This window comes from Folsomia candida, unplaced genomic scaffold (assembly GCF_002217175.1).
Source record: "Folsomia candida strain VU population unplaced genomic scaffold, ASM221717v1 Fcan01_Sc045, whole genome shotgun sequence".
NCBI lineage: Eukaryota > Metazoa > Arthropoda > Collembola > Entomobryomorpha > Isotomidae > Folsomia > Folsomia candida.
In genome coordinates this window covers 273724-288774 of record NW_019091237.1, presented here as the reverse complement: position 1 = coordinate 288774, position 15051 = coordinate 273724, and the positions used below count along the sequence as shown (strand labels likewise).

The 15051-nt window shown below is 36.6% G+C and overlaps 1 protein-coding gene across 2 annotated transcripts in view; it reads left to right on the top strand.

Annotated features, from left to right (window-relative positions):
* Positions 1-14351, top strand: part of LOC110861812 — a 37736-nt gene extending 23385 nt beyond the window's left edge. The window contains exons 1-9 of one of the 2 annotated variants that reach the window (XM_035844980.1): positions 3061-3077; positions 5091-5430; positions 5854-6033; positions 8141-8415; positions 8958-9174; positions 10580-10921; positions 11628-11909; positions 12289-12533; positions 13082-14351. In XM_035844980.1, the coding sequence (XP_035700873.1) occupies positions 5107-5430; positions 5854-6033; positions 8141-8415; positions 8958-9174; positions 10580-10921; positions 11628-11909; positions 12289-12533; positions 13082-13217 (2001 nt within the window). In that variant the 5' untranslated portion in view covers positions 3061-3077; positions 5091-5106 and the 3' untranslated portion in view covers positions 13218-14351. Of the gene's footprint in view, positions 1-3060; positions 3078-5090; positions 5431-5853; positions 6034-8140; positions 8416-8957; positions 9175-10579; positions 10922-11627; positions 11910-12288; positions 12534-13081 lie in introns of those variants that run through there. The other variant, XM_022110953.2, reaches the window with a different exon arrangement.
* The last annotated feature ends 700 nt before the right edge of the window (positions 14352-15051 follow it).

Here is a 15051-nt window from a genome sequence, read left to right as displayed (position 1 = left end):
GTAATGATAATTACTGCAATTTCACTGTTAACTAAACAGTCCAGGCATATGTACGTACATATTTGCAAAAATAATTGGCAAACCGACTCCAAAAAGAAGATGCGATGCCGTGCACCATTACCAGCAATGATTTGCACTAAAAGTTAGTTGAAAATCTGCGCATTTTCATGAATGACTGGAATAAGGAAACGTGCAAAAAAATATACAAAATTCAATAATATGAAGGTTAGCTAAACATACATGCGATTATTTTCATGGATGAAATTACATACATCGTAATAATTTTGACTGGAAGTGTGACCAAGTCGCAAAAAACACGTGTGCAAAATTGTTGCAAATTGTTGCAAATCGTTGTTTCGATATTGAACAAACCCCTCACTTAATAATAGCACTCAGATCTGTTCAATTGTTTAATATCGTTTTTGACATAAAATCCTAAATAGGCGTTTTTGGCTGACAAAAAATTATAAGGTTTCAAATTAACTTGAAAAAATGGTAATGAATTGTAAAAAAACATTCCAAAATTTGATTTATCAAGAAATTTAACTAATCATGCAATTTTTTCATACATATGTTGGAAATACTTACGAAAAAGACATGCATAAAAAGATATGAATTTTATTTTGTGCCAACTTTTTATTTATTTAATTAAATCCTCCAATTTCTGTAATGTAAAATTCTTTAATCTAAAATCGAAATATTCAAATTAAACTAAAGCATTTCATTAAACTAAAGCAAAATCTGAGAATTTAATGCAAACATTAAAAATTTGACAAAAAATTTATATTGTTGAAATACATTTTAATCCATTTTTAATACTTACATACATATTTCCAAGATTTTTATAAACTGTGACATACAGATCGCACCGGTAGTAAATCTTCTTGACCTTCTTGGTCTTATTAATTCTATCAAGCTAGACTGAAACAAAGAACAATTTTGCACTCGTGTTTCAAGACTTTGTCACATTCCAGCCAAAGTTATTGTGCATTTACATAATTTCATACATAAAAATTATTCCATTTTTGAAAAATTAGTAAAAAAAATACTTAATTGTTGAACAAAATTATAAAACGATAACATACTTAATAATCTCTCCAATCATAAAATGCAATGTTTTCATAATAAATCCCGATTGTAAATACTTGAGTTAATACAAAAATGAGAAAAATATTAATTTTAATTGTTCACGCGATGAACATTTGGATTAATGTTATACTCAAATTTCTGAACTCGAATCCTTGCAAGGATTTAAATCTACATAAAATAATAATTTCTTCAACCCAAACAAGTTCCGAAATGGAAAGTAAATGGCAGAGAAAAGAATAAATGCGTCCGGAAATGAATAATTATCCCGTGAGTGAAGATCCTGAGCTAAACAACTAATTAATTAGTATAATAGCATGGCGTGGCGTGGGTGGGTGGACATGACGTCTCTCGACGTGACCAAAACTGACAAGTTCATCATCTTTTTCCGTTCCGATCTGTCATTTCAAAATCCGACATTATAATTTGATGCACAGTCAGCGCCACGCTTTTACCCACGCTTTTGCAGAGAAAAGAAGGACGCATGGCGTGTACGAATCCCGTTGTCCGATTATCAAAGGGCGGTTATGAATTTATTTATTCCCAACTTTTTCATTGGATGACGACTAATGGTCACACTTTTTGGGTGTGTCGGCCAACTCGTATAGAGCACAAAAATTCCTAAATATTTGTACATATTTCTAGGTTTTCAGATATATCAATATTTCCACTGTTATTTCAAGAATACGAAAATCTTTAACACATTTTTCAAAAACACGTATACATATTTTGTAAATATTTCAACAATGTTTTTGCTAAAAGAAATCGGACTAAAAAACAGAGTATCAAATTGAAAGATATAAATTTTGATTCAAAATTGGTAAACCATAAAAATAAGAAATTTTTTAAAAATTCTTATTTTTATGGTTTTCCTCGTACATATTTTGCACATACATATTTTGGCGTTTTTCCCCTAAATACTAAACACATATTTCAGTGATTTTTCTAAACGGCTCAAATTTTTATAATTTTTTTTTTCATATTTTTATTTTTTGATCCCAAATTTTTTTTTATCATCTAAATGAATATCCGCCCTGTGTGGATTATGTATCGTGGGAGAGATGACTTTGACTAAAATAGGGTTTCAATTAGTCGAGGCATGTCACGTTATGCAAGTAGAGAGATTTTTTTCCCCTGCGTGAGAAGAAAGATGAGCAGGTGCCATATTTATGACCGTGTCGGCCGACTCCTCGCTCGAGTGTGACTATGATTACATAATCTGCGGCTTACGTATAATAGGATTAGGCTAAAAATATACTTAAAGTCGAACCACCCGCCTCCATCCCTCTCTAATTACCAATTAAGAGGGTGGGTCGTCTCCCCATAAAAATTAGGAGTCACGTAGCCCTGCAATTAAGTAAATTACCGTCCGTGGTGGTATTAAAAAATAAGTATGTAAACCCGCATGGAAAAATTATTTAGTTCACAACGACAACCAACTCTCTCTCGGAATGAAAATGAAAATGAAACTGAGAATGACGAGCTAATTAAGTGAAGTGCATTCTGCCGGTGGTATGATCAGTGGCCGAGGAACCCGTGGGGCCATACGTGTTCACTTTCATTCATTTGACTGATTATGATCGTGAATTAAAATGAAACTACGACTGTCGTTTGAATGAAAATGAGTGAAGGATTCCGTCATTTCAGATGAGTGACTGTGAATGAAAGGATTTCTCACTCATTTCATTTTTCACCCTATGCTTAATACATGGGACGAAGTAAGAAATGAAGTCAGATGAAATGAAATGAGTTTGAACGAAAATGAGTGAATGTGAATGAAAATCTTCACTCAGAAATTGGGATGACTGACTTTTGAATGAATACTAAATTTTTGAACAGGTATGCATGGGGCACTAATCCTAAGATTGTAGGATTATAGGGGAGGGTCAGGTTTGTATAAGATGATGCAACCCGTGGGGACATTGCCCCTCTGTCCACTCCACACCGTTCCGCTGCCAATGGTGCTGCTGCTGGTGGCGTTGTGTTATATGGTATGAATTTCAATGAATGAAATGAAAGAGAGAGAGACTTACATAAAAATCTTGGCTGATGATTGCACATATTTTTGGGTTCGTCATCATCGCCACGTTAATCTGTAAATGATCTGAACAATAATAAGCGAACAATAATAATCACGTTAATAATCTAGATGAAGTTTCTACCTAAATGTTCATCTCATATTGTTAAAGGCGTTGATTGAAGAGGGGTTTAAATAATAAAGGAAAAGCGAAATCGTAATCAGGTGGAGGTAGAAGTACATAAAAGTAGATAAATAAATGCAGAAGAGTATTTTTCGAGTTATGCTTCGACTACTGCTACATAAATGTTTTGCTTGGATGTTACCGTTTTTTACAGTTTTTTTCTTCTAAGAGTGACATTTTGTTAATCTTTTAATTTCTTTGAGGATGAACTTATTTAGTAAAATGTTTTGTCTGCAGAGATTGGAGAATTTTATGTATTTTCGACTTTTGAATTTGACTTTGCACGACGGTAAAACTTTTCTCATGTTGAATAATTCCTTAAAATGTCTACGCATTTTTCATTCGTTTTGTAAGTTTTCAATTTTCGTAAATATTTTTCTCCCTGGTTTTAAAAAAATAATGTAATTTTTTTTGAAAAAATACATCAATTTGGTTAATTTTAAACAACAGAACTGCACTGAACAAAAAAAATTCGTTACAAAATATAATTTAGAATACAAAAATGCCCGAAAATTCACAATTTTTCGAAACCATTTCATATATAATTATTTGCATATTATTTATATAAATATTCCGTAAATATTTCCAAGATACATAAATATGACTCATTAAATACTTGCATCGGACTGAATGTCATTAGCTAATTACCGCAGTCTCGTAGTAAGTACGACTCCTCCTCACACGTGCATTTTTCACTATGAATGAATCAAGTCCTCGCTTTACACATAATAAGCCAGAATTAAAGCTTCGTGTCCGCAATTCTGCATAAAAGAAGAGAGAGAGAGAGAGAGAGATGAACTAGATTGATTATTACCAATTGTCACGAAGGAAGACGGCTAGTCACAAGTCCTACTTTTAAATAGCTTATCGCGAAAAAAACACGCTAAAACTGCTACGACGATGAAAGTTTTGTGCTCTATGAGGAGGAGGTGACGAAGATGTGAAAGTATTTACGCTGCTGGGTTTAAATTTAAAAATCTTCATCATAATTATCTTTAAGCACATTTTTAATCTGTCCTCACGAAGCAAAGTGAGGAGATTTATGCAAATGCAAATATTAATATTAATTGTAATAATAATGAAGAGAAGGGATGAAGACGAAATCAGTTTTGAAATAATTAAATATAAAATGAAATGACATTAGGGATGAGAAATCAATGTTTAAATTTAAATATTGTAGTTTGTATTTACCGTGCCGTACTTACTTTCACGTGCTGTTTGACATATCGTTTAGTATTTGTTTTATTTAACATGCAAATAGGTTTGTAAAGTTGGTAACGAAATTGAGATGCGTTATTGAGTAATGGATATGTCAGGTTAGGAAATAAATAAATTAGGTTTGGGATTAATTATTACGTAAATAATAAATAAGGAGGAATTATAATCTTAAATGGAAATTAATTCCTGTTAAAATCGACACGTCGGAAATTTCGGCACTTTACAAAATTCTGCATGCAAAATTTTCTGCGGAAAAAAAAATCATCCGTATTTAAATATTTTGCATAAAGTATTTATATGAGAAACTGAAGAAAAATGAACACAATCATTCGGATTTTCATTGGGAACTTATTCCTTATGTATTTTTTGGAAAACATAAATTTCAAAAAAATAAAATTCTGCATGCACAGGCAGAAAATTTTCTAAAAAAAGCATACTTATCTATTTAAATACTCCGCAATGCAATTCTTTATAAGCGAAATCTTGCAGAAACATGAACCAATTATTTCATACGGGAACTTATTAATTATATATTTCTCGAAAAACGATAAATTTCTAAAATGTAAAACTTTTATATAATTTCAGAAAATCTAATTAAAAAATGTTGGCCTCGCCGGGTGGTGTGGTTGGAGGTGGGATCCGCCAACTGGCCGGGCGTCCCTTGAGAAGGTCACTCCTCATCCTGCTCTGGTTATGCATGGTCTACGGCGTCTTCCACCTCGTCGTCCGCGATGGCGGCGGCAGTGGCGGCGGCGGAGGGAACAGTGGTGACCGCGTCGGGGGCGCGGCAGCAGCGTCCCTTCGCCTCAACGCGATCCTTTCGGGGGGAGGAAGTTACGACGTGGAGCTGCTGAGCCCTTCGTCGTCGTCGTCGTCTAGTCAGAGCACGGGGAGCGTGGTGGGGGGCCACAGTATTAGCAATAAGGTGAGAACAAAATGTTTTACTAACTTGCGCCATAGTTAGAACCGTAGGAATTGATAACTCGTCGCCAAAATCAGCACATTTTAAATCGTTTCTCCGGGCTGGGAATTTATTTTAAAATTCAGGACCACAAATTTGTAGATAAAATTCTCGACGACAAACTCGTAGATCAGACAGTTCCCAATTTTTTGAAAATATACACTCCAGATTTTGACAATTTTTGAATGAGAAAATTTCAAGGTTAAGAAGCCTTAAGAAAAATTGGAACTCGTCGAAACTCCTTTAAAAACCTTACCTTCATTCGCCTTACAAATTTGTCGTTCAGAAATTTTAAATAAAAAATCAAATATGTACAAATTTGGTTGAATATTTTCGAAAATTGACTTGTAGCATGGAAATTAATGCGATTTCTTTTTGTTTGTGCAGTTGATAAGCAGCAGTATCGGAGGGAGCGGGGAGGGTAAGCACTTTCAAAACTTGGACAGCGCAATCAGCAGTGCCATCGCGGCCGGGGGAGGGGGTCTCTCCTCCCTGTCGCCGCCATCGAGTGGGGGACCGGCGTCCTCCATGTCCACGTCCACAACGACCCTCACCTCCATCCTGAAGGTGAGTGATAACCATAACCATGTGCTTATCGTTTTAGTAGAAATTTCTTAATTTAACATATGTATATTTAACACTGGGGAATTTGAGATTTTAAAGTTTGAGTTAGGGAACAGTCTGGGCATCCTAGTGAGCGAGTTGACTTTTTCTCCTCGCCCCTTACCAGTAATGTAAATGATTTTTGTCACTAAGACTTCTAATTTGCAGCTAATACAAAATGGATTGATTTCGTTTTGGTGGCAATAAATTCCCAAGTTTGTGCTTTACAATTGCCATGTTGCATAAATTCCATAATAAATCTCGGTGAAAAGTATTGGACTGAAACTTGATATGAGTCCATGTTTCAGTTCAATACTTTTCTCTGAGATTTATTATGGAATTTATGCAACATGGCAATTGTAAAGCACAAACTTGGGAATTTATTGCCACCAAAACGAAATCAATCCATTTTGTATTAGCTGCAAATTAGAAGTTTTAGTCGAAATTTTTCTCCTTTTCTGGTTCGCGATGCCCCGTTTGGAGAGTGGGAACGGTCACTCTCAAAACCCAAAGCAACTTTTTACATGCAACTGCCTGCATTGTTTACATGAAAATCAGCTGCTCTCTTCGCCCCGCCCCCCCTCATTAGCAAAAAATCTCTCGGCACACAAGGAGACGCAACCGTCGTCTCTGTCTTTTAGTTATGAGATTTTTTCAACGTATATGCATTCTTAATAATAAATTAGAGTATTTGGTACGTGAAGGAACTTATTAACGACTAATGTTGAGTTAAGTGGGGTTTAAAAGTTGGTGGAACCAAGATAATTATTCGATATTTAGCCCTTAACAAACATACCTGTTCAAAAATTTAGTTTTCATTCAAAATTCAGTCATCCCAATTTCTAACTGAAGATTTTCATTCACATTCAAATTCATTTCATCTCATCTCACTTCATGCGATTTCATTTCTTACTTGGTCCCATGTATTAAGCATAGGACGAAAAATGAAATTAGTGAGTAATCCTTCATTCATCTGAAACGACGGAATCTTTCAATCATTTTCACTCAAATCGCAGGAAATTCATTTTCACTCACCATCATAATAACTCAAATGAATGAAAGTGAACAGGTATGATTACAAAGTAAATGAAAAATAGGGTCGTTTTGCCCTATTTTTTGCAACAAATGCTGCTCTTGAAACGATTCGGCGTCAATATTTTATTTACAATTAGTTAAACTAATATCCACGTATGATCAGATTAGTCGTGAGCTTCTTGAAATGTGTAAATCGTTTACGTCCAGCCGAATAAAGCTATAATTTGAAGGGAATAAGTGCATGGTTTAAAATAAATGTGACATTTCATTAGAAATTTCATAATTTTATGCTAATTTAATCCTGGGGAAATTGAGATTTTAATATTTGGTACGTGAAAACGGGTAATATTGACAATGGAGGCGCAAACCATGTTCAGCCCAGATAATTTTTTGACCTTATTAGTTTGAAAGAGCAAGTCTTTACAACCAGCATTTGGTTCGGCACTTGGGCAGATGCGCAAATTTCAGCACGTTATGGGCGCCGCAAGTTCGCAAAAACGCACGAAGTTGAGCTCGCGCTGGGCATTGCCCGAAAAATCGTGCGTTTTTGCAAACTTGCGGCGCCCATAACGTGCTGAAATTTGCGCATCTGCCCAAGTGCCGAACCAAATGCTGGTTGTAAAGACTTGCTCTTTCAAACTAATAAGGTCAAAAAATTATCTGGGCTGAACATGGTTTGCGTCTCCATTGTGAGTTGAGTTGGGTCTAAAAGTGGGTGGAACTAAGAAAATAATTAATTCTATTCGAATTTTACCATTTAATTATAAAGAAAATGAAAAATAATATCGTTTCACGCCATTTTTTCGAAAAATCTCAGAATTGAAATGATTCAATGCCAATATTATTTTTGATGCAAAACTTTAATTTATCTCCATGCAAATGTAGATGTGTCGTACATGTCCTTAAAAAAGAACTAATTATTATTAAAGAACTAAATGACTAATAATTAGTTAATTTCCATTAATATGTAGGTGTCTCGTACATATTTTTTTGAAAATTATTTAAATTATGTAAATGACTCCTAATTTCTGCGCAGAACTTGGTGGAGGACGAGCCTTTGGTGGACAAGGAGACGAGAACGATCGAAGAGTTGATCCTCGAAGCGGCCGGGACAATTCGGAACATTCCCCTGCCCCCCTACATCCTCGGGGGGATCAAGGACGGCCCCAAATTCTATAAGAATTCCTCCTGCGCCAGATTTCCTACTATTTATGATCTCGAATTCTCCAACTCTTACTGGCAAACGTTACGCACGAGCAATGGGACGCTACACTTGTACGGCGCGTATTACGACGTGAGGACGAGAAATCGGTGAGAACATTGTCATTATGAAAAAAACAGGGTTTCGAACGGGTGGGAGTAACCACTTAGGAGAAATAAAAGGAAAGAAAATGGTTTCTTACATGTGAATATTTTGACCTGGGAGAAATGCACGGCGCGAGAAACGACGCCTCGCCGCGGTAAATACGGCATACCGCGCGTGGCTAGATGTTTCTTACAGTTTCGTGCATTTCTTGCATTTCTTCATTTGCAGTGCAAGAAATGTAGCAAACCTGCACGAAACGAAACACTGTAAAGTAGTAACCAGTTGCAAGAATAGCCGCAAGAAAGTGGTTTTTTGCAGCAATTTTGACCTGCAAGAAATGCACAGCGCGAGAAACGACGCCCCGCCGCTGGGAATACGGCGCGTGGCTAAATCGCGCATATTTCTCACACTTTCTTGCACCTCGCATTTCTTGCGTGGCTTGCTTTCCACTGCAAGAAATGTATGAATAAGCAAACCCGCAAAGGACGAAACCCTGCTAAAAAAATACGGGTATCGATTTATTAATGGATTTAAAATTGAATTGCAGGCTGGGTCCATCCGTCCGAATTTTGGGGATGATGGACCGCATCGAGCCGAACGTGAGTTCCTACTGCCAACTCTGGTTCGAACATGAGAAGGAACCCGTTTTCGCCAAGGTGCTGGAGTACAAGTACATCTGGTTTTCAAAATGGGGCAATTACAAGCAAGGCGTCTTCCAACCCTACCTTCTGGCTTGCCAGATCCCAAAAACGCACCATAAAAAGGTATACACGTAAATTATTTAGTTGCATAATGTTTTTATTCGTAAGTAAATTCTTATGAGGTGTGTGAGTTGTAAATTCACGTTGGTTAATTTATGAGTGTGTGTATGTTAAGTGTAGCGCAACTTGAATTAGTGTGCACCAGTTTCTTAGCATAAAGCTCTATGGTTGTGTAAATGATTTCGTAGTTAACTTCAATTGGTTAATTTTATATTAATATTAACTGGTTTATTTATGTTTCAATTAATTAGTACATACAAACTGTGTATGATACTATTTCTATTAGTTGATTTGGGGTAATGTGATACAACTATTTCTGATAGGTAACTTGATACAACTACTTTGATGGGTACTTTGATACAAGTAATTTGCAATCTCAATTTCCCATTTGGGGCAATCTGAGATTTGCGATTCACTCTTGTGCAGAACAACCCTCTGTTACAAAAAGATTAAATGGGCGTTACGCGGGCTTTGGTCCGTGGCTAGCTTTATACTGCAGAGCGGACGGAAAAGCACCCGTGTATGCTAAATCTCACAGTTCATTCCAGCTAAAATAAGTCTATTTCCGCATTATATACATAAACACAATAGTTTGTTCATCATTGGAACAAATGCATGCATACATTACATACTACCATTTCTACCTGTTTAGCAAACTACAAAGCTGGACAACTCAGTCTGCATAAGATGAGTTTGCACTCTGCTTGCCATCACTGCCAGTGTTCTGTGTTGCAAAACATTGATTTGCATGCTTCGGTTTGCTTCTACTGCAAAACCAATGTAAATTGCGTTCAATCTGCATCTTAAATGCAAACTGAACACAAAATGCAAACTACACATTACAACTCCAATTGCATTCATATTCCTACATATTAGGAATCTGAACACATAATCTTAGATTTTTAGATTGATTGCAAATTCCATTACTGCAAAAATTATTGCATTTGGTTAGAACAGAATAGAATTTCGTTGGGCAAAATACTTTGTAAAAATGTACATTATTTTGATTTCACAATGCACATGTTCGCCATGTTTCTTCTTAAAACCAGTACTAAGAAATCTTGAGCACTTCTGCCCAGAACTCACGGAATGGCGAAGGTTTTAAGTTAGCAATACCTTATGTAAATAGTTTCGCAAGGTGTAAATACGCGTTTTTGCCACCTTCAAAGTTCCTAATTCCGTAAATTCTGCAGAAGTGCTCAGGTGCCATATTAACTGTTGTTTGTGCTTATCATTAGTTATATTTACTTGATTTTTAATGCTGGTTTTAAGAAGATCCGTGTCTAACATGTGCATTGTGAGTTCAAAATTTTGTACATTTCGACAAAGTATTTTTCACATCCTTGAAAAAGTACGAAATTTAGTCCCCAGTAGAAAATATTGACCTTTCCCCCCACTTTTTGTGCAGGTGCCTCGTTCCATTTCCATCGTGGAGAAGCCGTGTCACGGTGCGAACAACAATCTGCGCGTGCTCTACGACCGTCCCCCCGAGAAGAAGGGCTTCGCCGTGTGCGTCAAGGGGCTCGACTTCCTACACGAAGACCTCTCCGTCCGCCTCGTCGAGTGGATCGAGCTCCTCGGACTCCTCGGCGCGGACAAAATCTTCTTCTACGAACTCGCCGTCCACCCCAACATCACAAAAGTGCTGCGCTACTTCCAGTCTACGGGGCAGATTGATGTCACCCCCCTCACGCTCCCGGGTGGACAGCCCAACGACCCCAGAATTCGACACATCTACCTCGGCAAGAAGGTATGCAAAACAACCTGAGTTTTCAATTTCTAGGAACTAACGATAAGAATGGAGGTCTCCCAGCGTGCATGTGCGACCAGATTTTGGCCAATTGATCACAAACTTAATTAAGTAGTATGTGCTGAAACCAATTAGCCATGCACTAATAAAATCATGTACTTTTATCCAGGTAAATTCATTTGCACGTGTGTAAGATTTTATCCAGGTAAACTAAATTGCACAAGGGAAATGTGCCCAAAATTAATAAAATAAATGTATGAATGTTCTCATTTAACTATTGCAAATAAAGTGTACAAAGCTTTCATACCCGCAATTAAGGTTACCTGGGACAAAAGCTTTCACATGTGCAATTTGTTTTACATGGATAAGAGTACATACATGCTTTTATTAGTGGCTAGTTGGTTTCATAAAGTATAAAATTTGCGAAACACACTGTCTCTAGTGGGCACATTTGGCCGAGATATTCGCATCCAAAGAGGAGAAAACGCGCAGTAAATTTGGAAAGTGTAACATTTGCCGACTTTATGGATGCGGTTTCTCCTCTTGGGATGCAAATATCTCTGCCAAACGTACCCATTGGAAGATCGCATCCTTCGTAAATTTCATATTAATCAATTTTGTGCTCGATTGACACTAAGTTGCGCAAAACCCGATGGCATATGCTTGGGAAGGCTCATTTGCATGCTAAAATTCCTTTTGCCCTCAGGTGAACCACAAGCGTCAAAACGAGGTGATCCCGTACAACGACTGCCTGTACCGGAACCTCTACCAGTACGAGTACATCGCTCTGCTCGACATTGACGAGGTCATCATGCCCATGAAGGGCTCCTCTTGGAAGGAACTCATGGTCGCCGTCGACGCCAAGGCACGCCAGTCGCGGAACGATTCCCGAGCGTCCTACAACTTCCGGAACATTTACTTCATGGATGATATGATGCATGGGCACGACTGGTTCCAAGGCATGCCGAGATACATGCATATGCTCCAGGTGGGTGACAATTTAATCAGTTTTTTTTGCAAACATTTGCCCGAATTTGTGCGCGAATTTGTCACGATTTTGTGCAAAAATTTGGCCCGACGTTTTGCAGAAACTTGGCCCCATTTTTACAGAAATTTTGCACGATTTGCACAAAACGTTATACAGAGCGACTTGTGCAGAAAACCAAGCAGAATTACTTAATATCGTTCTGAAGACTAAAACCAATGCAAATTTTGTGCAGGCAAATTGTGCAAAAAAAAATTGCAAGATAAAATATGTATGCATCCAGCTTTTACTGCAGAATTCAACACAATGATTTTTACGCGATTAATTAAATTAAATATAATTTTCGCTAATTGTTCTTTTAATTGTCCTCTCTCCCCGGTAGCACGTGTACCGTTCGAGAAACTACACGAAGCCGGGTCAGTACGTGAAATGTTTCCACAATCCGGAGCGCGTCATCACGCTGCACAACCATTTTCCGCTGGCCTGTCTCAACGGCTCCTGCACCTCCTTCCCCGTCCCCACGGAATTCGCTCAACTGCAACACTACAGGGCCACCTGCGTCAAGGCCTTGAAAAACTGTGATAAGGAATACAAGGCCAACTCCGTCCTCGACACGACCATTTGGAGGTAAGTCCATTTAAAGTAGTGCAAGTAACCTCCTCCTCCTTCTCGCACTATCTCCCAGTTTTGTGCACCTCCCATTTCTTGCAGTGTAGCGCAACAAATGCGTGGCAAACCCTTAACCATTGATTTTTACCAGTGTTTCTGGCGTAAGTATGTAACCAAACCACTTGCAAGAAATTACGGGGAAAAAGTGGTTTCTTGCAGCTACTGTCCCCTGCAAGAAATGCACGGTACAAGAAACCACTTCCTAGAAATAAAGGGAAGAAGAAAGTGATTTCTTGCAGGTGAATATTTCGACTGGGAGAAATGCAAGGCGTTTAAGAAACTATGTCATAAGACGGTAAATACGTCATACGGCGCGTGACTAGATGGCGCATATTTCTTGCATTTTCTCCCATTTTCTTGCACCTCGAATTTCTCCCGTTTCTTCCTTTCCACTGCAAGAAATGCATTTATCAAACCCCCAAGAAACACTAAACACAGGATTTAAGTAATTTTGTAGCAAATTTTCACGAAATAAATTTAAAATTTCCACCAAATTTGTCCCGCAGGTATAAGGACGCCTTAATTTCGAGGGTGACCCACGTCCTGAAAACGTTAGGTTTCATCCCCTCCTCAACCCAGCAGCCGCAGCAACAATCCACGCCCGATGTGGACCTAAGCTTAGCAATTTTGAACAAGAGATGACCAAGTTTGATAAAAACAAATTTATTCCAAAATTTCTGATAAAATTTTTATCCTGAAATTCCCGACTGAAAAAGAAGTCTCCTCCGCGATGTGGTAAAGTAGTAAATACATACGTCTAGTTTTTTAGTCTGTACGTGGAAAAAGAACTGAAAAATCTGTAGGTTTATGCTTCCTAATTAATTTTAGGGATTAGTTTACACTATTTTTTTCATGACTGCACTATTCCCTACTTTAGTTAGTTAGATACGACTTATCGTAATTTTGGGTATGATATGAAATGCAAAAAAGAATGCAAAAATATTTAGCACTATGCAATTCTAGGGTAGAGAAAGTCGCATATAAAAATCTGCGTAAAAGTACGAATCTCCTCGCAAAGTAATACTTATTTTAAATATTTATGCCAATGCAATAATCAGGTGATTAATTAATTAATCAAGCGTGATTAACGGATTGATTGGATTAAGGATTAATAATCCTTAATCTCAGGAAAAATCCGATAATCACGTGTCTTTAAGACAAATCTAAAAGCGTGCATTTATTAGATTTAGATGGAATTTTACTTAAATGTTGTCTACGTTAAATAGAAACTATGACTTACTTAATGTTTGTTCCTCTTGTTCGTGGTCATCGGGGAAAAGCAAAATTATTTAACATTTCCGAATTAATAAGTTTCCAAGTTGAGGATCGAATTGATATCGATATTTGCATACGTATAATTACGACAAAAATGATAATGATGATGTTGTTACTTAATTAATTACTTAATTAGACGAAATTGTTCATGTTTTACATATGTACGGCGGCGGCGGTGAACTGACTTTTGACTGTTGAAATTATTGCCATACTTAAAAAATAAAAATATGTAGACTATAAATTTTACGATTAATTAAGTTACGTTCTCATTAAAAAAGTCAATTTTTTATATTAAAATAAAATAAGGACGAAGTTTTGTATGAATTAAAGATAAAAACATGCGCATCGATGGATCATTGTGAAGTTTAGTGTAATTTGATAGATTTTCATGGATTTGCATGAAAAATTGAACTATATCGATGATGATATTCCTTGTTACACGAGGTGACGATGATTATTGAGCAAAATAAGTAATAAAGATAAACTGTGATCAAGAAAAAAGCTAATTTGTACATTTTTATTTCCACCGTAAATTTATGATTTATCGAAAAATCGTTTGGTCAAAAACTGAGAAAAGACCTCAATTTGGCTTTAAAGTGGGTGCAACAAAGATAAGTTATTTTATTAGAAATTCATCGTTAAAATTATAACCACAATACACATACACGTTTTTTTGCAAGCAATGTTGATATTGAAATGATGCAATGCCAATACAATTTTTTTTTGCAAAAAATAATTTATTTCCATGAATATGTAGGTGTGTCGTACATGTCTTTGTAATCGACAAATTTTCATGCATTTTCAAAATTTCATGAAAACGTTCAAATCCTCAAATTGGAATTCATTACCAGACTTTATAACTGTAGATAAGCATGTAAACTTCAATTCTCAACTGATGTCATAAAACATGCGTAATTAATTCTAAAAAATGCTACTTAATTAATTAAAATACCCAAATACTTGATGATCTCTTTTATTCATGCACCACTCATGACTGACACTATTAGAAAACTGGAATTAAATCACTACCTACCGGAGTACATATGTGACTCTACCGGCACTGATATTAACACAAATTGCCGTTGAGTAATGTTGTGGTTATGAATAAATTACCACTCAGGAGCAATTTACTACCAATCTGGTAGGAAATTATTACCAAGTCAATACCAGCACGGAATGTATTTATGTGACTCTTCCAGAT